The sequence below is a fragment of the Aplysia californica genome, unplaced genomic scaffold (assembly GCF_000002075.1).
Source record: "Aplysia californica isolate F4 #8 unplaced genomic scaffold, AplCal3.0 scaffold00165, whole genome shotgun sequence".
Lineage (NCBI taxonomy): Eukaryota > Metazoa > Mollusca > Gastropoda > Aplysiida > Aplysiidae > Aplysia > Aplysia californica.
Window position 1 is genome coordinate 538009 of NW_004797435.1, and position 24593 is coordinate 562601.

The 24593-nt window shown below is 38.1% G+C and overlaps 2 protein-coding genes and 1 long non-coding RNA gene across 4 annotated transcripts in view; 2 read left to right on the top strand and 1 right to left on the bottom strand.

The window, feature by feature from the left end:
- Positions 1 to 4291, bottom strand: part of LOC101858340 (hydrolethalus syndrome protein 1 homolog) — a 28847-nt gene extending 24556 nt beyond the window's left edge. Inside the window, exon 1 of one of the 2 annotated variants that reach the window (XM_005097846.2) lies at positions 4150 to 4291. The gene's annotated coding sequence lies outside the window, so the exon portion shown is untranslated. The remainder of the gene's footprint in view (positions 1 to 4149) is intronic. The other variant, XM_005097847.3, reaches the window with a different exon arrangement.
- A 102-nt stretch (positions 4292 to 4393) lies between these two features.
- LOC101858709 (lysocardiolipin acyltransferase 1) lies at positions 4394 to 16229 on the top strand. Its single transcript, XM_005097848.3, has 6 exons — positions 4394 to 4686; positions 10851 to 11151; positions 11793 to 11991; positions 12861 to 12973; positions 14241 to 14391; positions 15521 to 16229. Exons 2-6 carry the CDS (start codon positions 10978 to 10980, stop codon positions 15997 to 15999), a joined length of 1116 nt encoding a protein of 371 aa, XP_005097905.1. The 5' UTR covers positions 4394 to 4686; positions 10851 to 10977; the 3' UTR covers positions 16000 to 16229.
- Positions 16230 to 16518: 289 nt separating this feature from the next.
- Positions 16519 to 20841, top strand: LOC106011708. Its single transcript, XR_001184821.2, has 2 exons — positions 16519 to 18285; positions 18339 to 20841. It is a non-coding gene; the product is annotated as an uncharacterized LOC106011708 (long non-coding RNA).
- Positions 20842 to 24593: the final 3752 nt, after the last annotated feature.

Below are 24593 nucleotides of genomic sequence, written 5' to 3' on the forward strand. Positions count from 1 at the left end.
CCCCCTCTCTCTCTCACTAGTCACACACACTCTCTCTCTTTCTCTCTCCATCTCTCTCTCTTTCTCTCTCCATCTCTCTCTCTTTCTCTCTCCATCTCTCTCTCTCTCTCTGTGTTTGAGCATTCGCGCGCTGTCAAACACACGCACACATTCTTTTCCTCTCTGTATCTGTCTTTTTTTCATTCAGAAACACACTCTCCCTCCATCCCTCTCTCTCCCTGTCATCACTCTCTCTGTCATTTCTCTCTCTCTCTCTCTCTCACTAGTCACACACACTCTCTTTCTCTCTCCATCTCTCTCTCCCTCTCTCTGTATGTGTGTGTGTGTGTGTGTGTGTGTGTGTGTGTGTGTGTGTGTGTGTCTTTGTGCGCTCGCGCGCTCTGTCAAACACACACACACACACACATTCTTTTCCTCTCTGTATCTGTCTTTTTTCATTCAGAAATACACTCTCTCTCCCTCCCTCCCGACAAACAGAGATCTAGAACAAGTTTACGAGTCTCAATCCCAATCCCCACCTTTGCTCGACCAAGCACGCAGGTGAAATGAATGGGAAACGAACCGCCGAACGCCTTGATTTTTGGGAACACCGAACGGCCTTGACTTTGAAAATACGTGCCCCTAACAATCCAGTGTTATGCGGGCGTACGCGTGCCTAACAACTTCCATCCAACGAGTAACATATGGTACAAGATCTTCTATGCACGTAACTAACAATGAAGTGGGTATTGGGTCTAAGTCGCATGTTTTAGCGGGGGATTCTTTGATATACTTAATGAAATCTTTCTCTGATACCACTTTAAATTCACTCAATGTTGATTTGTTCATAATTGCAAGATTTTCATCAACAACTCTATATATTTGTATTTAATCTAATCTACATGATCTAACATGAGTCTAGATCTAATTCAGTTTTTATTCTTTCAATTTTATCATTGAAAAAGTGCAGAAAATTACAACATAGTTCTTTATCAGTTCCAGGTGGAATCCGTGTACAATTCTCCCTTCCCAATACTTGATCAGATAATCAATGACCAGTCCAATTGAATTTTAGCCAATATATAGGGTACAGTAGATTCTTAACCCTCGTAGCGCTTACCGGGCTCCGTGCCGGGTTCGCTTAGCCTTGACCGTTTGTGACCTGCCCCGGAGCGCTGGCCTGGTTGTTTGAGGCCCACGCGGAGAATGTTATTGTTTCATTTTGTATCTTGACAGTATGCACGCATACATTCACCAAAACCCTAGACAATTTATAAATTTAGAAAAGACTTCACTTTCCAGAGGTATGGTTTTTCAAAATAAAAAAGGGAAAGCTGTTAATGAAACCAATCATTCACTGTTCAGCGCTACAGGGTAATTGACCTAAATAAATATTATCCCTAACAGAACCCACGAAGGCACGCAGTGCCTTGACCCCTGGGTTATTTTTTCCTTGATTTTGGGAGGACTTCCGTAACGAGCGACCACTATTAAATCTAGATTATATTCAATGGCTTCCAAAATCCTGATGGGAGACCGAAAGCCACTGTTATACCATCTGTTCATGACAAAATTACGGTAGATTGCGCATTTTTAGGCCCAGTTTAGAGTTTTGTAGGTCTGAGTCGGGGATTAGTAGACTTGAATCAAGGCGCAGCCATTGTTGATCACGCAGACTTTATCTACTTCCGTTGTTTAGGAGCGCAGAGTTGCCAGGTTTTCTTTGGTTTCTAACCAAATTCTCATCGCGATTAATTCTAGCAAAATACATAGTATTATTATTAAGGAGGAGGAATTCCGCAACGAGCGACCAATATGAAACGGATAAAAATAGAGAGTTGTTAGGGTTAGGCTTAGGGATAGGGGTAGAGGTGTGGGTAGGGTCTGGGGTAGGGGTTGGGACAGGGGTATGGGTAGGGTTAGGGTCTGGCCCAGGGTAGGCCTAGGGCTAGGGGGATAGGTCTTTCCTTGTGTTTGATGAAGGTTAGGGGTTGGGTTGGGATGGGGGTAAGGGGTACGGTTAGGTCTTTTCTTTATGTTTTTTTTGTTTTTTTTTTTTGGGGGGGGGGGGGGTAGGGTTTGGTGTAGGGGTCGGGGTAGGTCTCCTCTTTATTGTGTTTGTTTAGGGCTAGGGGTAGGTCGTTGGAGCTAGTTGGGGTCGGGGTGGAGGTAGGGTTAGGAGGAGGGTTAGGAGTAGGGGTAATACTAGGGCTCTTTTTTGTTTTGTTTGTTGAGGGTTAGAGGTGGGGGTGGGATGGAATAGGCTTAGGGTTAGGGTTAGGCCTCTTCTTTATTGAGGCTGTGAAGGGTTGGGGTTTGGTGTAGGGGTAGGGTTTTCGGTAGAGTTAGGGTTAGGATGGTAGGGGTGGGGTTAGGGTTTGGGGTAGGGGTAGGGGTGGGTCTCTCCTTTATTTTGTTTGTAGAGGATTATTAGGGTAAGGGGTAGGGTTGGGGTAGGGTTAGGAGTAGGAACTAGGGTTTAGGGTTAGTGGTGGGGTAGCGGTGGGGGTAGGCTTGTATTTGTTGAGGGTTAGGGGTAGGGGTATGGGTAGGTCTCTTCTGTTTTGTGTTTGTTGAGGGTTAGGTTTTTAGGGTTAGGGTTGGGGTAAAGGTGGGGGTAGGGGTATGGTTAGGGGTTGGGTCAGGGTATGGGTTAGGACTCTTCTCTATTGTGTTTATTGAGGAGGTCGCTCGTTGCAGAGGGTCGGTTTTCTTTTCTCATAGGGTATTTGGTGAGGTGGGGGGGGGGTTCAGGGGGGCTTGCCCCCCTGACCAGGAGCAGCACCTCTCATTTATGAAGGTGGGGGAGTCTTGCCTCCTTGATTAAAGTAAGTTTTAGGGACAGGTTTTCCGTTTCTTCGTCTGTTCAAAACACGTGTGAAATGAAATCGTTATTTGTATAATTTTTCGCTTCATCCCTTTCCGCGACACTGGCGTACGAAAAGAACGAAATACAAGTAGACTGGTACGGAGAAAGCCGCGCTTGTCCACGATGGCAACTCGAAAAAACCGGAAGTCGTTTTTTTATATGCAAATGAGGTAGAGTCGACTCAGAAATTTACTTTTTTTTCTTTCTTTGTTTTTTTTTAAGCCGATCGCATCAGCTTTCCTAATTTTGCAAAGGAACCTCGTCAAAACCATTTGATGTAAAAAATAATTGCGTTTTGGGAATTTTAAAAGGTGATACACTCACACTTAACTCAAGTAGGTTTATAAGAACTTTTTTTCATTCATTGGTAACACCAGCTGTTTGGCATAGTGGTTATGCTGCTGGACTACTAATCATGTTTACTTCCCTCACTCACAGGTTCGATTCCCAGCCACGCCACTGATTTTTCTAATCATGTCATATTATTGTGTATGCTTTGAGATGTTAACATGTCACTAATAATACCCATTCCAGGAGAAGAGACAAAGGAAGGCAATAGGAATACAAAGTAACACAAATTAAGTTAACTTTCTTTACTTTCTTTATTGCCCAACCAAATACTAAACCCTATCTTTTACATATCCCACTCAAAAGTCCCTTCTTTATTGCGTAGGCTGGGGTGGTCGCTCGTTACAGAAGTCCTTCCTTGATTTTGATTGGTTGAACCATTCTAGAGTAAAATTTTCCATTACAGAACTAATAATAGCATCGAAAGGTGACACTATTTGCTCCAAAAATAAGGTGTTCCCCTAAATCGACAATTGTGACAATAGTCGCCTCGCGCGCTTGGGAGCAGGCCCGCCCGTTGGCGATTATAGTCGCCTCGCGCGCTCAGCGGAGTGAGAGAGGGGAGGCGAATTTTGTCGCCTGGAGCGCTACGAGGGTTAATTGATGAGTAGCCATCTTATGTCTTATTACATTAGATATCTAGATTCTAGATTCTAGATTTAGAATCTAGATCTAGATATATATCTAGTGGACATGTGTAGTAGTAGTAACTAGATCTAGATCTTGATTCTAGAAGTAGATCTAGAAAAGTCTAGATCTATATAGAGATATATATATATCTAGATCTAGATCTAGTCTGAACTTCCAAAGTAAAGTCTGAACTGTCAAAACAAGTAACGACACGCTTTTTGGCTGGTAATTTATGGAATAATTGGAATCATATTATTATTTGACTGAGATCATAGTACACATGAAAAAGCAAAGAATAACAATTTCAAAATATACATCCTTACAATATCAGTAAGCTAGTGGCAGACTTTCACGCGCAGCTTCGTTCCACATTAAAAGCGTAGTCAGATCATTGAAAGGTCTTGTACAAGTAATTCGAATTCACTTGAGAACCAGCCATGTTGTAAACAACCTAACGACAACCTCGCGATGATTGGTTAGAAACGATACAAGTAGGTTATGATCAAAACTACGTAGGATTTTCCAAGAGAACAAATAAAAAGAATAGCGAAAAAAATATTAAAAGCTGCTTTAGACTGTGGGTTCATCAGAAGTAAACATTATTTATGAGATATAATAATTAGTGAATGCTTTAGACTATCGATACAATTAAAGAGATGCATCTCTCAAAACAAAACCAGAAAGGAAAATCGGCCTAGTTTCCAGGGTCTACCTTTCAAAATATTAATATTCCGGTTGATGAAGTTACGACAAGGGAGACAATTCTTAGTTACCCGTTTCAATGGATCATCGATTCGGCGAACACTAACACTTGTTGATGTTGATGAGCGGCATGACTGGCACTAGATCTAGTCCATAATGTAAGTTGCTGTACTAAACTACTGTTCAGTTTTGTCGGTCGTTCTAAAAAAGAGCGGCTGAAAATTCTGAATGAAACACTTTCCCTTTTCTTGGATGTGGCTTGGAATGATAGACAAATTAATGATGACAACAATATACAATAATACAATTACAACGACAATGTCTTCTTATAAAATTTCCGGGATAAATCATTTAGACAACAATGTAGGCCTACCTAGTGCGGGAAACTTCACCTAAGGCTAAACCAAGAGCGTGCATTCACGGCGAAGCATTCCGGACCACAAGGAAGCATGCCGCACCACGGATCATGTTCCTGCAGGGCGGGGCCTAAAAATTAAAAACAGTACACAGCGTGTGAAACATCGCGAGACTGAGTCAGCCGAGTGCGCGAGCCACTGTCTCTCCCTTCCCCGCGTGGTCCGGCATTCTTCGTGAGTGCATCATGAGAGCCCACCCTGAACCCCCCCCACTCCAAGATGTGTGTGAATGAAGAATGTCGGACCATCCAATGCAGAGCGTTGTTATGGAAGTAATCTGGCTCACGCAAGGCGCAATAATTCAAGTGGTCCGGTATTGTTCAGTCTTCCCATCTATCTATCAAGATCTAGAATGTCTCGCTATTCTCACCCCCCCACCCCCATAGCATAACTGCCCACTGTCCCGGGCCCTGTATTTTGTATGGATTTTCTTGAAAAACCACTGTTGTCCTGGAAATACGGATTTTGACCGACGGTCCCGGGAAATAAAAACTTGGCAAGCATACTTCTAAAACAAAAATTAGGCCTAAATCTAGATCTATATATAGCAAAGAGGGGAACCAGATTCCATTGCAATGATGACTGGCCACTGACAGTGACTGGTGACAGCACACACTAGGCCTCCTAGGCCAAGGCTAACACACCGTAGGCCTACACGCACACGATGGCTAGGCTTACACCTACACACACACACCTCCACCTTCACCATCGCGCGCACGGCGTCACTTTTCGCCTGATTTTGTTACCTTTAGTTAGCGTGACTCGGCAGCCCGCCGGAGCTCCGCGGCTCGGGGTCACGGGGTTAATGAGCCCTGAAGCGACTTTGCTCCTGTCGGTTAGGGAGTTCGCATTTTTGACTATTTTTAAAACGGTACTTCTTCCCCATCTCACACAGCAAATCATTACGCGGATGTACTAAAAGCTCAATGTCTTGAGATTTATTCTGCGTTAGAATGGTTAATTTCTGTGCCTTAGTTTTTGTTCTAGACAAGTGTTTGTAGGGTACCCCATTTGTCCTATTTTCGTTACAAACTTATGAATAAATTATTGTTAATTTTAAAAAGGCACAACAGATCTCTCCAAAATCTGTTTTAAACTGACTACGAATATCATGTCTTTTGCCATGAGAAATCTTACATCTGCGCGAGTAGTAATAGTCAAGTTATAAGAGAAGAAAGATGCACATCTGCATTTTTTTAGATAAAGACGACCAGTGTTAGCTCTTATTTTATTATTAAACAAGAGAAAGTTACTCTGCTTTTGTTCATGAATCGTGCTGTGTCTGTGGCAGCCTGCATATACAACTAAAAAGATATAATATAAGTGATTAAAATACCCCACAAAACCGTGTAAATACATGGGTAGAGATAAACTTCTTGTATGGAATAAAAATAATGACAGCTAACACATTCATTCTTAGTTTTTGTGTTGGAAATATGCGCGGACACAATTATGAATGTAAAGAAACCAGTCACATTGTCATTATTGCAAATGGTCATAGAAACACCGAAAAAGCTGGAAAAGTCTGGTGCTGATTCAGTGTCCCTGGAAAGCTGGAAATTATTCTTATAACCTAATTACGAGAAGTCATCCCTATTAATAATTATTCAGTCAACTTACAAAATCTAGACTTACCGTTTTAAGAAAAGTTAGGAATTTCTGGAGTGTAACAGATACTGTTCCTGTATTACAGTGAAGATGTATTCTGGCTCTAAAATCGATTTGTACTTTTCATAGAAAAACTTCATGGTAACTTTTATAAACTTTCGTGAAAATATGCGAATATTCACGCTTATATTAGATACAAAAAGTTTGGAGGAATTACTTCATAGCCCCAATTGTGTGCACGATGGATAAGATAAAGTTACAAATTACAGCTTTCTATTAAATGCGCAGATACCATCTTTTCTGAGTATCTGCAACAATGCTATGTCGCTCATGTTCCGAAAGTTCGACAGATTTTGTCGTGGCATTTTTTTTATAATGATTTTTTTTTTCATTCACGCTAGTCCAAAAAAAAATTATGTACAATTTAGCATTGCCGACTCCAGCGCGTCTAACGAAATAACCAGACAAGTTACAACGTCCCTTCTTTTTTGAGTCTCAAGAGCTGAAATGCATGCTTTGGGTGCACTAAATGAGAATTACCATAAATACAAGGATACACCTAAAATTGTATGTTGAAAAGTCCCAAAAATTAAGTCGGCCCAGACAGAGCGGCGACAGAGGGCTGACCCCAGTGACCCCGACGTGATAAGGCGCCTGGTGAGGAACCCCCTGCGGCTACTAAAATTCCACTGCTGGTGCGCCGTGCGTGATGCCTTCACCACACACATCATTTGCACTAGGCCTAAGCCTAATGAGAGAGCGAGAGGGGATCAGCACAATCTAGTTTTTTCGCACCCGCTTTCACGCAAACTAGCCTAGATAGGCTTTCTAGCTAGGTCTAGATTTACGACGGTTTACGGACTTCGTTAACTATTCTGAGTGACAGAACAGCTTTCCTCGGCACTAGCAGACGACAGTTGCAAACCAGTTTCAGACCTACCAATTTTCGAAAATCAAAAATAGGGAATTTTGAAGAGAGTTTGACTAAGGGGAAATTAAGTGTGGCCCATGAGTTCGAAGACAGTTCACGTCACTGGCATGCTATGACGGTGAGTGAGTCAGTATTATAATAATAGAATATCAAGGCAATGAAACGACTGCGTCCCTTCCTTCCTTTGCTAAGGTTCATGTAAACGCACACTCCGTGTAAACACACACTCCGTGTAAACACACACTAAGGAGCCCTCCCGGGCACTGTGCGTTTAGGCGGAGACTACTGTACATAATATAACTGTCGTCAGGGTATTTTTACATAAAACCAGAATTAGAACTAGAATTTCCTACTAGAACTGTGTAATTGTGTCAAAAGTCGAAAGACTGCACTCCCTTTGCCCAATGGCAGTGTAATAAGTACACGGTAACCGACAACTCAAGGTCTTTCCACCACCACTACAGCATCATCATTACTTCCACCACCACTTGTCTTTCCACTTTTTAAATTTCATTTTGGTGTGTGTGTTATAGTTTTTCTATAATTAATTTTTTTGGTTAAAATCACATCGCCCAAAATGGACAGCCGTGGCCTTTTCCTAACACCTCTTCCCCCTGCAAGCCGAGAGTGCGAGATCGCTACGCGCCCTGCAAGGTCAACTCAACTTGATTGTTCTGTTCTTACTAATGATGCAGGGAGGGCCAATGTAGATAGATCTTGTAACTGGATATCAAAGCTCACGTCTTGAATGTTATCATTATTATCGAAAATGTTTTCGTAAATGCTGGAAATATTTAGGAATAAGGGTCGGAAGTTGGAACGGACTTCATGCTTGACTCAATTCAGAGTCTGAATATAATATTTGTCTATTTGGACTTGAGTCCGAATAGTCACTTCGAAATTTTAAAGTCGCCTGAAGAAACTTTAAAGGTACAGCCTTCCCGAGAAAAATATCTGGCTTTGCCAAATATCAGCCCAAAATGACTTACGCGCTGGGGAATACCTGTTCGGGCTTTTTTTGTGAGGACTCACGCTCAAGTCTAAGTGACAGATTGAAAGGATATTTTCCTTTAACATTGGGCCGTCGGTGCTGCTATGTATTTAACAGAGGACATGAAAACCTCGTTGTACTGCCAACTTAACTCATCCCAAGGTAGACGGTATAACGAGGTATATGAGTGGGAGACACGGTCAACTGTATGGCAGTTTGGTTTGGGTAGGTTGTGGCAACTTCAATAGGTTTGTGCAGTGCCACAAAAGTAACCGATATTGCTCCTGCCTTTATGAAAAAACACAGGCTATCTTGGTATCGTTGTGTCTAACAACGATTCTACTTATCAATTATTATGTTCTTTACTCTATTTGTATTCCGAATTTTCAACCAATCACGATTTTGTGGCATACCCTTGCTTGGGGCAATTTCGACAGGACTTGGTGCAAATTCGACCCCCGCATGGGGCTACTTCGGCATAGGCTAGCCTGTGACAGTCCTGACCGACAGGGGCTGTGGGCAACTTCAACAGGGGGCGGATGTCTTCAACAGTACTGGGTTCTTATTTAACTTATTGTTAAAGGTGATTTTGCTTATGATGCTGGAAGGTCGAAATTGGCCCACCCCCTGTCGAAGTTGCCCTGTTTCGCCCTATCGAATTTGCACCAACCACCAAAATCTCACCCCATCATTTTTAATAAATCATGTAAATTCATATAATCAACATTTCTAATTCTAGTTGGATTTAAATGAACCTAAGGATACCAAAGTTTTGTTATACATAACTGATGAATATTTTGAAGCAAGAAACAAGCGTGTATAAGAAAGTAAATGACGAGTGAAGTGTGATTTTTTTCTTCTAGAGCGAAAAGTACGTGGTGACGGAGGGCCGAACTTGGAAGGGTGTTTTCTTGAGCTTTCTGACTAAAAATAGAAATGAGTGGAATCCCAAGAAGCCCAAATTTTATTTTTAGATAGAATTAAATGTGCGACAAATAAAAGTAGGCTTTGGTAATTCCACGACACAGGGGTCAAATGATTCACAAAAGCCAACTCTAGGTTGAGGCTGTCGAACTTGCCCCACGGCCGAATTTGTCCCAACTATGCTACATTATTATGGGATGTATTTGGAATCCAGGGATTGTGTAAGTGTAAAGGACGTCCTACTATTTTACAGGTGTGACGAGGATATTTTTTAATGGTATGGAATTAAAATTTTTTTTTTTAAGTGATGGCTCAACGCCTTCTATGATTTTCAATCTCCAAGGAATCTTTAACTTGTGCAACTTGTACACTGGACCTCTGAGATTGTTCGTCGTTATCTAGGAAGACTAGGTGCTTGATCTTATCTCTTATTTTAACTCTTTGAATCCAGCTCACCACTTCAGTGACGATTTTGGTTCTGCATTTCACTGGCTTGCCGCTGGGTGGGAGAGAAGATCAGGGGTGTAGAGGAAGCGGATTGTGTTTATCTTTTTCCTGAAATAAAGAAAATATTGGACCTAAATGAACAAATGAAAGAGAATCAAGAAATAGAAGTATTTATAGCATCTTAGAGAAAAAAAATTGGAACATATATGTGTCGCGGCGCAATAGAATCAGATGCACGTCAATTTTTAGGCACGTGGTATCATCATAAAGCTTGTTCCTTTTTCTAGCTTTCCATGGAAAATTATATATTTTTCTTTGATACAAGTCGAGATGTAGGTTTCAGAGGTAATTTTAGCGAGAAAATGGCCGCCAAAGTTTAGTTATTTCCTTAGCTTGAGAGTCCTTGGAAACTGGAAATTTACGTTTTGTTCCTTTAGTCAATGTTTTTCAGTAAAATCCACACAAAAATGTGTTCTCTAATAAACAGGAAAAGTGTTGAGCCAAAAAGCAAAAATTGATTAAAATTCCCTAACCTGAGGAAAAATGTCTGGGTTTTTTTCACTTTCATTATTTTGACGAGCACTTGATTTCTCACATATATGTCTGTTTGAACCAGGTTTGAACATGGTGCCTTTGGTATGAGAGATGAAAACTCTACCCCTAGGCCATGTATCCTCTGCGCAAATAAACTATCCTACTCAAAAACTAATGTTATCACATCGAAGTAAATGTTATTTTGATCTGTCGATTGTAGTGATTAGTGATTTAAAAAAAAAAATGGGCATACTCTTTAAATGTAGACATAGAGATCTCATTTTTATGTCTTTTTACATTGTTATCTGTGGGACAAAACTACTGTCGGACCTGCTATAACGGCCTCCTGTACAAATGGCATTTGACACTACTTAATATAATTTTGAATTGTATCTAATATTTCTGATGGACACATTCCTATTGAAACTTCAGCCGACTCTTATGTTTTTTTTGGTTTTTTTTAATCCACAGATCAGAATGTGAGTTTCGGCAGATGAACAGATTCATATTTATACTTGATGGAGGATTGTGTTTTACACTAAATAACCCGAGTTAAAGAGCAGTGTTGTAGATTACAGTCATATTTCATGAAAACACCATGGAGTTCAGAAATCCTTTCGGTGGTATTCTTTTGGCTCTGATGCTGTTCCTGACCAGCACAGTTGGAACAATTGTTATGGTCACGCCCGCTCTTCCTGTCATTTTTCTAAGCCCTCAGCTGAGTCGTCGGATTATGGACTTCCTCATCAAGCTGTGGTTTCTGCTTGCTGTGGTATGTTTTCATTCCTTTTTTTTTGTTTTTGTTTTTTTGTGCCAATGGTTGAGCTTTGATTTTCTACTCTTTCATTTGTAATAATCTGTGAATTGTTTTTTTTAAACCTGTTTGAGTGGGTGGTTGGCGGTGCTCTGGTGTGGTTTGCTTCTTCTTTCCTATCGAACATCTGTCGTCCTTATCTCCCCTTCTTCTTTTTTACGTTTGTTACTCTCTTGTAACACCTCTAATCTTCTGGCGCTCATATGACCTTATGCAGTTGCGAGTGCCGTAAAATCTCTACTAAATCTTTAAAAAAACCTGTTTGATGCATGATGTAAAATTGATGTCAAATATGTTGATTTATATACTCATAATACTGATAGCATCTGGCCTTCCTGTTGGGTAAAATTTTGATGCCCCTACCCCTCCCACTAACGGAAATAAAAAAATGTTCAGGTTAGTGTACCCTGGTCAGTTTGCATTATTGGCTCTGATTTGGTACCCAAATTCAAGAATTTTCTGTTTTTGATACTGATAATAGTGTAGTGTAAGGAGAAAGAAATAGTTGCATTGTTAGTTCCATTTTTCATTTTCCTTATTGGATACAATAATGTACATCCCATTTGTATCGTTGATCCTTAGTTTTTTTGCATTTTCAGGCATTGTATGAATTGTTAATGGGGATGAAAATCGTGATAAAAGGCAAGCCAGCCCGTAGAGGAAACAGTGCTCTCATCTTGTCAAACCACCGCACTCGGCTGGACTGGTTATTCCTCATGTCTTACCTGTGCAGGTTCAACTCTATTGAGGAATATCGAATTTCTCTTAAGGCTCCACTGAAAAAGTTTCCGGGGGCAGGTAGGAATGAATATTTTTGGTTGATTTTGATCATTACTTTTTTTTCTTGTTTTCTTTTCAGTGTGAAGGTCAAGTAGTCTATTAAATGCCTCTTTCTTCTTAAAAGAGTTACTGACAAATGAAGCATATCTTTTAAGATTATTTCATCTTTCTGTCTTATTATTTCTCTTGACTGTCTTGTATTCTCTTTGACTATTTATTTCTGCTAGACTCATTATGCTAGATGTTATCATTCTGTGCTTAAACAAAGTGTCCTTATTAGGGATGTCTTTCCTGAACCTACTCTTAGCTTTGTTTTTGGTGAAATTTAGTGTTTCCATTGTCATGATTTTTTTTCTTTTATTGCTTACCTTTTTTCCCCCTTTGTTTTATGGATGACCTTTTCTTCCTTTTCCTTTGTGTAGCTAATGTGTAGCAATGAAAGGTCAACTACATTAATCACTTTATTGTGTTATGATTTGATTTTCTTCTTGGATTTCAATGTCAGTCTTGAATTTGACTGTGCCTTTGGACTCGTGTTACCTAGTTCTCATTACAGCAGTTTGAAACCTTAACCAACCTATTTTTCTTTCTTTCTTAAACTGTTAATTTTATTTTATGGTAAAGTTTTCACATTCTTTAACTTTAATTTTAGCATCACTGAAAAAGAATAGGTTTCTCTCAGTTACCTTTATCAGTCTTTTCTCCTTATTCTTCCATAAGTATGGCGATCTAGACAGCTGACTGAATTAATGTATAAATTGTACAACCTCTCCTAATCATATATTGCGTATGTTTCAGACTTTCAGTTCACTTTCTTAAACTCCCATGTACTTTGAGAATTGCAGTCAGTACCTTGTTTCATTATATATTCTCTGTTGGAATTGCAGGATGGGCCATGCAGTGTGCTGGATTTTTATTCTTGCAAAGAAAATGGGACCTTGACAAAGATCATATTGCAAATGGAATCAACTACTTTTCAAAAGTCAAGTCAAAGCCTCAGGTAAATTCAAAAGTACTCAATGTTTTTTATTTTAGTGTCATCAAAGAGTCATAACATAACAAGAGGGGCCACTCCTCTCTTTGAGCCAATTAAAAAAGTGTCCTCAAAATTTGGTGGTTCCCTCTTCACAAATGCGCACCCTTTGCGAATAGAGTTACCCTACTTGTGTTAACAAAATCAAAGTGAAACTAACAAGTTTTTGAATAAATATGAATTTAAATTTCGGAAGAACGCTTTTTAAAAATGGTTACGCTGACAAAAAACCTCTTCCTGAGGAAAGGGTGACTGTTTTCTTCGTTTAATTTGACTCTAGAATGAAAAGCAAGAGGTCATTTTAATTTAAAAAAAACCACCTTAAAACTCCGCACTGAACGAACCCGAACAGCTGATGTACAGCAGTCGATCTGCGCACGCAAGGGGGTGTTTTATTCCTATTCTTCTGGAGAAATGAAAGAGAGCTTCAAAACAGACTGCAGCGCCATCTGAAGCAAAGAGCGAACTTCCGGCGGACACTTTTTTGGCTGAGTGGCCCATCTTGTTATGTACTATCTTTGGTGTCATTAAAAAAACCCTTTTGATTTCAGGATTAATTTGTACTCTCACCAAAAGGTGCAGGATGTGAAATTAATCAATATTTTTTTCAAAAGGGGAAAATCCGAAGTTGAACAATTGATACAATATTATTTCAGCTGCTGTAATTAGAAACACACCTCATGTAGTGTTCTCCTCTCAATAAATGAAGAAGTCTTTAGTCTCCCAAGTTTTTCAGATAATTATTTTGTTACTTATGTATGTTTTTTGTTTTAAGCCGCTTTTATCTGATCTGCCCTTTCTAGCCCTTCCCTTCCTGTTTAAATGGTGACATGTTCTGTACTTTTTATCTGGAGAGGTACCATCCTTCTTCAACATATTTTCTGTGCATGACTTTTACAAATACACTTTGCTGTGAATGAGTTCAAGACAAAATACCTGCTGTAATCAGTGCAATTTGAAATGAAAAAGAAATAGGTAGAAGCAGAGTTAGACTGCCCCAGTTTGACCTGGATTACCTACTTTTAAGCTTATTTTATGGAGCTCTTACGGCTCTATCCTTGTAAGTTACCAGAGTCCTTTTTTGTGGTGCTGAGATTTGACAGAAACTTTACTAAAGCTAAGAAATTTTCTGCTAAATAATTCATTGACTCTCTGAAACCATTATGTTCTTTCTGTTTCTGATGATCCGAAATCTATCAAGACTTTCACAGCAGTACTCTTTTCTTTTTTTCAGTTCTTACTGTTCCCCGAGGGCACAGATATGTGCCATAAAGCTATAGCAAGGAGCCACAAGTTTGCTGAGGACAAAGGTTACCCAAAGTATGATTATGTACTACACCCTAAAACTACTGGCTTCATTCATTTTGTGAAAGAAATGAAAAAAGGTAAGAGTTTTTTATATAAAATTAGAGTTCTCTATATCTAATTTTTTTTTTTTAACTCTCCATACTAGAGGGTGGTGCCAATTGTGCATGCTTAGACATGTGATTTTCATTTTGTCTGCCTTCTTGTCAAGGGAGGCCGGCCAGTTTAAATGAAAGGTCACGTTGTCAACAAGCTGTTAAAATGTCCAAAGTTCAGAAAGCAAAATTTCACAGGTGTGTACAGCTGATACCACAGGTAAAGAAACTGCAATAAAAAAAGCTCTCAAAGTTTTTGGCTTAGTACATCAAACAGTTGGTTGACAGTTCACTGCAAGATAATGGAGGCCTCTATAAGTCTATTTGAGATGTTTAAAAAATGGCCGAGAAAGTGCTGGTAATGCTTTTGATACTGTTATTTGGCAGTGATGTATGTAGGGTAGGATCAATGATTGTTCTAAAAGACCTTTTGAATGAGAAACGTTCAAAATGTTTTTTATCTCTGTCAATAGCAACATCTTCCAAAGCATTAGTCGCTTTTTATGAGGACATTTTTCAGGAGAGTGAACTGTCTTGAGGTATTTGTCTTTGTTATAACAGAGTACTACTTTTCTGATCATGCGTCCGTCTGAGTTGTAGCCCTTCGGCCTGCATAACATAATATTTTATTCTTTTGTTGTAACATAGTATTTCAATCTTTTGTTGTAACACAGTATTTCAATCATTTGTTATAACATTGTATTTCAATCATGTACAGGGGTTTGGAAATTAGCTGTAGGTTTGGTACTGAATGTGGAAATAAGAGACCGGCGTAATTTTGTACTCTTGAGGATAACGTTTTTCTTTTTTGTATGTGAACTTTTTTCTCTCTGTGGGTGGTTGGCGGGTGCTGTGGTGTGGTTTGCTTCTTCTATCCTTTCAAACATCTATCATCCTTATCTCTCCTTCTTTTTTGTGTGTGTTACTTTCTTGTAACACCTAATCTTTGGCTCTTATATGACCTTATTGTTTTGCAAGAGCAGTAAAACACTTACTAAAACTAAAACTCTATTTTTCTTTTCAACTTCCAACATTTTTGTTGCTTTGTTCTCCCATCTCCCATGAACATATACATGTAATTGTATTTGCATATGATTATCTGTTCATCCTTCAGGTCAAATACTGGATTCCATCTTGGATGTTACTGTGGCGTATCCGAAAACATTGATACAAAGTGAGCTGCAGACTCTGAAAGGAGAATTTCCAGAAGAAGTTCACTTTTATGTGGAAGATTACCCATTGGAGACGATCCCGGAAACAGATGAGGAGCTGGAAAAGTGGTGCCGAGAACTGTGGAGCAAGAAGGAGGAACGCCTCCGGCGGTTTTACGAGTCAAAGAGTTTTGAAAATGAGCCAGGAGATAATGAAGAGGAGAAGAATGCCAGCCCTCTCAGTGAGGAAGCCGTTAGGAGCAAGTTGTACTCTGTTGTCGCATTCTGGGTGATATTTTTACTAGTCACTTTTATAGCTCTTTTCCTTTATCCTTATTTTAGATTGTTCTGCTTGATAGGCTGTGCTACCTATGTCATTATAGGCTTTCGCCATGGGGGTGTAGATAATGTCATCTATACTGCTGTCAAACACTATGAGTGAACAGTTTTATAGATGTAGCATGCTAATTTTTACTATGTTTCAGCCTTTGAGTTTTTTCCTTAATAAGAAATCGCAAAACAGTTGTATTTGAACTATAAAAAGGACACAAGAAAAATGACACTGATTATTTTGGGTACAATCCTTCTTGCAGGTTACTTTTCTTCTTTGATTCTATTCCTCAAGTACCCCCCCCCGGGGCGGTGCCACTGACTGAAGTTTCTTTTGGCCATTCCCAAAGGGGGGGGGGACTTTTCTCGTTCATGCACAGTAGAATTGTAAATGGGCTGATTCATCAATGTCATGCTCATAACTGTGCCTGATCTACTGCAGGGAACTGCTGCTTTTTCTTTCCTAATCCTTATTATTGTCATTTTTTCCTCTACTTCTTTTGTATGTTTTGTCACACTCTTGTGACGCACTCTTTCCGGGGTGCCTTGATAGTCGAAGCAGACTTTGTGCTGTTGAAGCTTGAGAGGTGAGCAGAGTAAGTATGATTCCCTGTAAGGACTTCTCTGTTGACATCCACTCCTTGGGCCTCATATGACCTTATGCAGTTGCGAGCGCCGTAAAACCTCTTCTAAAACTAAAACTATTCCTCAAGTGATTCAGTCTCTTGCAGTTTCAGAAATTTACCTCTTATGTAATTGCCTTTGGGTGATAGGGAAGATTTTGGAAGTAGTTGTGCACCCTTGTTTGCGCATAGATGGGAGAGAAAAAGATTGTTTCTTTTCTCTAAAACTGCGGAACCATCTTTCAAATTTACTACCATCGGAATTTTCCAAGCAAGAGAGATTAGTTTAGAATACTCACAAGTGAATGTCTGGAACTTTAAAAAAATGTCAACTCAAATAATCTGTCTGGCCTGAAAAGCTACTCAATTTCAGCATGCGTGTATTGGTCTCTAAAATGCTACTTCAGCTCTTGTAGGAAAATTAATGTTGAGATGACAAGTAAAATCTTTATGAGATGATTGTTGGTCAAAAGTAAGTAATGAGCAGTCTGCCTTTAATTTGAAAACTGTGGGATGATATTTTTCCTTCTATTCTGGTTTAGTGACAAAACATTGTCGTGACAGAGAAACAGATTTGGAAAGAATTTCATATGTAACCTATTTGCATCATCATTAGCACTGTTTTGTTGTCAAGGTTGATGAAAAATTGCTTCAAAATTAGAATATTTGTTCTATGTAAACTGTTTGAATATTCTCCTATTATTACCATTGTCATTGTCATATCACTTGATTTTTGATATCTCAAGATTATTTATTTCGTATGAAAATTTTTTATGCAACTTGATGCTAAACGGTCCGGTGTGAGGTGCTGTCTTTCAATTTTCCCACATAGCATTGAGAGATATCACTTGTCTACATTTTTTTAAAAGCATTTTTTTTTTCATTATTCTCAAAATATTGTTAAACGGCTGTAGAACAATAACTCCCAGTAATGCCAAAATAGATTCTATTATGTGTTTTAAATCATACTTTTAACAGAATTCATCAAAATTGAATTATGGTGTAAGTATCTGAAATAGGGTATAATAAAAGAATGTGGTGATAGTCAAAATTATTTCGGTAGTGGGAACAACAGGAATTTAAAAAATGTAAAACTTACCCCAGACTCTTGTTGGAGACTAAGAAACGAGGGGAAGAAGAACGCAAAAGAAGATGAAGAATGCTTTTGGTTCATATCTTTTGTTCTTAATAGGTTATCTGAATTACTAATTATATAGATAACCTATCACAGATTTTTAAAATATGTTATGACGTCAGATATCACAGTGAATTAGAATGATGTGTACTGAATTTACTAGTAATTGATGGAAACTGAAAGAGGAATGGCAAATGATTCTAATGCTAGAGCATTTGAGTTCTCTTCACTTTGTCTGTGTAAAAATTCTGCTTTCTCGTTTGTTGTGCCTGGTGTCTTAATGACAAGAGCAGCATCTGCCTTAGGGAACTTTGTCTTGTACTAAGTGTGCAGTTCCTGCAGGCTAAGGGTCACGAAGGTTCTGACCCCAGTCCCCGAATGAATTTTTTAAACAACAATGTATGGAGGAGAATGATAGCAGGCTGTTCAAAAACTTTGCAAACACCTTTAGATGGAGTTGTTAAGTTTTTGTTTCTTTTGTTTTCGCTTTCAATTCGAATGAAGTTGTTTCAATGTGCTTAAAAACATTTTTTTTTTTTTACTCTACTAAGTTTTTCTGGCTTTGTATTATTTCAAGTACGTTTTACTCTTGTATGTTAGAATTGAAGTTTTCTTGTTTATTACTAAGTGCACCGTTCAGGTTTAGCCTCTGTGTAGTATTACGTTACTACATACACTAAATGCACTGTTCAGGTTTAGCCTCTGTGTAGTATTACGTTACTACATACACTAAATGCACTGTTCAGGTTTAGCCTCTGTGTAGTATTACGTTACTACATACACTAAATGCCTGTTCAGGTTTAGCCTCTGTGTAGTATTACGTTACTACGTATACTAAGTGCACCGTTCAGGTTTTGCCTCTGTGTAGTATTATGTTACTATGTGCACTCACTGACTGTTGTCAAATATACTTTTAGATGATTAGCGATTACTCGTAGTCTGTCTTAGGCATTCTGAAGATATTACTTTGTTGGTTTCAGGTTAAAAGTTTTGAAAGCAATATTTTTACAATCATTATTTTTATGAGCAAGAGCTTACCCACTTCCTGTTGTATGAATTAAGTTGCAACACAGCATGTTTATTTACACACGCACACACATACATATAAAATATATTTCCCTGGCCAGTTGTTCAGATGTGAGAAGCCCAAAATTAGGAACATTTTTCAAAGCAGTTTCTTTATCTGTGGTATTGGTTGCATGAACTAAGCAATATTTTATTGAAATTCAGATTCTAAGTGCTTAAAAAAAATGATTTTGGTACAGTTGTTAAAAGAATGAAACATCTTTTTTCTCTCTCTTGAAAACTTTGCTTTGTGGGCTTAGTTCATGTGCACAGCATGCTGATGATATTCACAATATGTATAGATATATTTATTCATTTAAAGCACCTTTTATTAACCAGAGGATGTCAAATGGCTTAGGAATGTGAAAATTTTACTTGTTGTCGCGGGTAGCCTGTAATCTTCCTTGAGTTCTCCATTTGTCTCAAGTAGGCCTACTCATTGTCTAGATGGTTGTGTAAAATGATGTAGATGATATTATTGCCAGTTCTTTTATTTTTGTACTTGTGTGAAGATAGAACCACTATATGAGCATTGCCGTTTGCATGGTTTATGATACTTATATTTGATTGTCCCTTGAGTTTTGTGTGGCCTCGAAGCATCTAATGACCTGTCAACATAATTTGGTCTTGGTGTTCTCATAGCATCTTTTACTCTCAGACTTTATTTCTGTCAAATACCTTCTGTGCTTTATTGCTGAAACAGTGCTGTTTAAAAAATATTTTCTTCAACGCTGCTGTTTAAAAAAAAAAATTTCATTACAGGGATATGACATCATGTTCATTTTCATTTTGAAAAGTCTTGAAAGCATGATGGGTGGTTGTCTTAATAATTGTTAGTGGTGCCATTTTTCTAGAATGGGGCATAGTAGGAGGAGGCTGCCTGGACCTGGAAAAGAGTCATAGAGAATGGTGTAGAGAAAAGTTTAAACACATGGAATAATGTTATGAAACTAGTAGGGAAAAGTGGAAAGCATTTGTCAGTGGCCTGTACCTCGATCCAGGGAGAGAAAGACAATGATGATGATGATTATCAGTAGGAGGAAAGGCAATACTGAAATCCAAATATATTTGAATGTCTATGTCGCATACAGAACCTGTATTTTCTGAGTAAGTTTTCATTGCCCACGTAGTTTTTGTACTTTTGTCTTCCTACTGTAATGTCCAATCAGATGTCTTGGGTCATGGTTGTGTTTGCAAGTTTCTGTATTGTCAGTGATGATGATGATGATGATACTCTCCCTATACTGTCAGGTACGTAAAGCGGAGAGCATTTGACACCACACTTGCTTGTGAGCAAATAAGGCTGGGACGTACACACAGCATGTATTTATCTTGCAGACATGTGCTTGACCATCTTGCTTGCACAATTTCCATTGCTATTTCAGTTTATAAATCTGTTTTTCTTTTTGTCCTTGTGCCATAGATGTCCTTGATTTTTATTTATTTATTTTTTAAAATTCTCATATCTTGTCAGTGTATCAGGTATGTTCTATAGCCTCGAACAGTGGAAATTTCTTTACTTGATGATATATGACTAGGTCTTTTTTTTTTTTGTGGGTAAAACTCAATCTATTGTCTTTAAACCACAATTTTTTTAAAGTAGAAAAACGACTGACGTGACTTTCTCTTGACTGTCACAAATCCCGATTACTTCAGTCCCATCTATCCATTTTGTTCTATTTTCTATGACTATGAAACACATTGGTTGATCTTGCTTTTTGTATGTAGGTAAAACGATTGTGTTTGATGCTAAATGTGTAATGTGAAGGAATTGACTCTCCCACGCGGTAATGTGTCGCCTTTCTTCTGGTGTCTGCAGCTGGTGGTCTGTTGGCCTATATTTTTGTAACTGTACTGAGTAGAATGTCCTTTGTCTAAAGAAAATGTGATCCTTATCCTGCCTAGCACAAGGAAAAGTCTCATTGTGTTTATAAGAATCATTGTAAACTGACTTGAGGTGAGGATGTGGCATTGTTGGAAACTCAAAGCTTTGGAACTGTTTGAAAAAGGTAAAACTAACACCCCCCCCCCCTGAAAAAACAAACAAACAGCAACAAAAAAACCCAACAATTTTTACACCAGAATATAATATTTAACAAAGATGACTTTTATTTATGCTTCAGTTACAGACTAAAAAAAACCATAGCTGTCCCTTGTTTATCTTACTCTTGATTAGTGTGTTTTCTCACCAGATGTAAAATGTGGTATGTGGGTGGTTGGCGGGTGTTCTGGTGTGGTTTGCTCTTTTTTTTCTATCAAACGTCTATCGTCCTTATCTCCTCTCCTTCTATTTTGTGTTTATTACTCTCTTGTAACACCTCTAAAACACCTCTAATCTTCGGCACTTATATGACCTTATTGTGTTGCAAGTGCCGTAAAACTCTTACTTACTAAAACAAAAGTGTGGTATCATATTGCGTTTCTATTACTTTTGGTGAAGTTTGTGGGATAGTGGTTTTGCTCTTTGCCTTAAATCGAAGATATTCGATTGAGTATTTACAGATGTATTTCTTGCAGCCTAGTTTTTCTTGCTTCACTGAAATAATTTGAATTATGATTCGAAAGTGGGGTATATCTCTGTCAGTGAAATATATTTTTATTAGTTAAAATATAATGATACATGTCATGTGCTATTTTTACGTGGAGACATGTCAGAGAATAAAATGCCTATCTGATCTTTTGCTTATCCAGAATTTTAATAATTATGTTCAGAAGCATTAGTGGTGACACAAAACTGAAGAGCTCATATAATATATAGGAATAGATGTTGGAGAATGCCATGATTACAATTATGTTAAAAATTTTCTGTGATTTATTTACTCTTATTGGTCACGGGCCACATTTTTTGGCATAACTAGACATAAGTAAGACAATAAGTCAAATATACTTAATAAGAAACAGTATTTAAAGATGGTTGCTTTCTACTTGGCCCTTCAGAAGAAATTTAATGATAATAATAATATTGATGTAAATGAAGATCACTTCTTTCGCGCCCACTCACCTGTGACTCAAGGCACCTCACAATAAAATGAGAATTTTATTAATGTTCCAAGCATACTGGCCCATTCAACATACAATGGTCCTTTCAAATACATATACAGCCATAAGCTGTTGGTTCCTTTTATTTATTGTGGCTACTCCAGACACCTAGTACTGCACTGTGTAGTTACAATTAATTCTTTCTTCATAGTCTTGCAATGGTACTTGCATAGGGGAACCCTCTAATATAATTCCAAATTCTTTGTAAGTTGTTTTCATTTCTTGAGAATTTTAATGTGAATACATTTTATTATAGCAACCAGGTCTTTATTCATGGGAAGCATGGAAATACAAATGTAAGTATGATAAATTTATCTTGTGCTCTGACCCAGCCAAATGATGCCTGGTGAAGTCTCACAAAACTGATTTACACAAAAGCCATGAACAGAAAGTGGCCTGCTCTGAGCAACACTGCCAGCAATAGTATAAACAGTGTGTAGATCCATGGAAGATTGTCCATTATTTCTGATTTAGTTAGCTGAGGGTTACGGGACAAATGTTTCTCTGTTGTCACTTTCTTTTATTCCTTGAAAAACTTTTGTGCTCAGAAATTAAGATGAAGATTTTTATTGGAACAGTACATAGCCTACATTTTTAGCTGACTAATAAACGCAGATCCCGATTTTGCATTTGTATCTCAGAATGTGTCTTTTACATTTACTCCGGTAATTATTACCTCTAAGGAGAAGAGAGAAAAGTAGCCTAGACATTTGTATGTTTTTAATTGTATTGTTCCTTTATTTTATTTGTTTTGATTGCAATGCAGAGTGAATTTTTCTGTAGTGTAAGAAATACATAAATGTTTTCATTTTGTAAAACAATGCATTTTGTTTTTTTGTTGTTCATGTGAGACTGCCAAGAGATCAATTTTTGACTGAGTTTGGTTGTGAACCACTGCACCTTACTGTTTTCACTTCACATGTAATAGAGCCAGTCACAGTAAGACTGAGACCAGCATTAGTATGTTTGTTTGTTTAGGCTTATTATAGAGTATGTTGCAAAGTAAATGTTTGTGGGGGGGGGGGTCCCCTAAATATAGGCACAAATGTTTGTTGCATCTGAAAATACATTTTTTCCAAGTAAATTGTGGGGCTGGTATTGGTGATTCAAAGAAAAAAACAACCCACAATGAAGCAGGGGGTCTATGAAAACATTTGTGTGGTTTGTTAAACTGATCAGTGATATGTTTGTCTCCATATTACAACAGAAATAAAGAATATAGCAAAAAACAAACTATTCAAGTCTCTCTGTACAGTAAGGTTTTTACTGAGGTATGGTGGTTCCTGTGTGGGAGGAGCTATTTATGAGGTGGGTGTTCACTTCCATAACACTTAGTTCTAGCAAAATAACAGGGGACCTTTGAAAACACAGTGTAAAACTGAGTATACAATATGCACATGTGGTCTATCAGTGTTTTACTTCACTACCAGTCTTGGGCCAGAAGATGTCAGTGATCTTTCTCTTCTGGCAGAATTCTTGCTGCATTATATCTTATGACTTGAATGCATTATCTATCTATGCTTCAGAACTTACCATGCTCACTTGGTGCACTTTTGATCATGTAAAATATTTCAGACTTGTGTGAAAGAAATGTGTGCAAATGTTCATAAATATGGACGAAAATCTGAGACGGAATAGAAACCAGATTTGCAAAGAATTGCGTTGGTGTCAGAATACTCTATATTGTACATTGCTTTTTTACCCCTCTTGGTTTTGTTTTTTTTGTGGTCATTGGGTTTTATTCCTTTTGACTCAAAATGTACTAGTACAAATGTGTTTTGTTTCTTTGTGACCAAGATATGTACTGGTTACAACGTTCCAAGAAGTTTTTGTCCTTTTTAAAAATCTCTTTTAATAAATCAACTAAACCACATCATACATATGTACCCTAGTTTCTAAAATATAACACATGGTGTTAAGATCAAGGTAAAGTTTAAAATGTACCGACTGTGTTCTCAACTTGCTGAAGGAATGTTTTGAATAATGGGCAGTAAAGGTCTGTGAAGGAATAGGTAGCTCGTCTTGAATGAAAAAGACATGGTTTGATTCCCAACTGGAGAAATATTTTTATGTTTGTCTAAACAGTAAACAGTCTTCAACTTTCTGCTAGGTTGTTTTCCTCAAGCCCTGGTTAGCCCTGATAGGCAAGATAAAAGCTGCCTGTCTTCTGAATAGTTAAATTGTATTGATGAGGTACAGTACAGAACATTTAGTGTACAATAGTAGTAGTACTATATGTTTGATGGGATACAAAATGTGCGGAGGAGAAAAGTTTTGGCGTGTTATTATTTGCCATTTTTTCCCCCTGTGTGTCAGTTCCAGTGACATTTAGTGCAAGGGAAAATCACAATTTATCTTTTGAACTTGTCATCGCAGTGTCTATAATTTATAAATAGACAGTGTTTGTACTAGAACTAATAGAATATTATGTCTGTGCGGCTTTACAGCAGTCAGTGTGTAGATATATAAAAATGGTTTTGATACAGTTAGCTGTATCCAAGAGAGTGTGTGTGTATTCTGTTATTGAATAAGGATGCAGAGTGCAGAATTTAGTGTAAATTTTTATTCTTTTTGCCTTAGATCTCAGTTTTAATATAAAGATAAAATTTGACCTTGCTTGTTGAAGAAATCTATCTTTCAAAGAATTTCAGTTGTCAGCTATATATGTAGCATGTTTTTGTGATGATGACCTCAAACTTGTTGTGACTTCTAGTCCCTCACTGCATCTTTCTTTCGACTTGTTTGTCTTATGTACTGTGAAATGTTTTTCTTTTATTAAATGTCTGTTGTGTACTGGGGAAGTTTCCATGTTGTTGGCCAGATAATGCCAAATTTTTGCTGTGT

Excerpts from the sequence above, each read along its gene's own strand:
- LOC101858709 (XM_005097848.3), top strand. The coding sequence starts at position 10,978 with ATGGAGTTCAGAAATCCTTTCGGTGGTATTCTTTTGGCTCTGATGCTG. Across the intron at positions 11,152-11,792 it reads TGTGGTTTCTGCTTGCTGTG|GCATTGTATGAATTGTTAAT; the intron begins GTATGTTTTCAT and ends TTGCATTTTCAG. Across the intron at positions 14,392-15,520 it reads TGTGAAAGAAATGAAAAAAG|GTCAAATACTGGATTCCATC; the intron begins GTAAGAGTTTTT and ends TTCATCCTTCAG.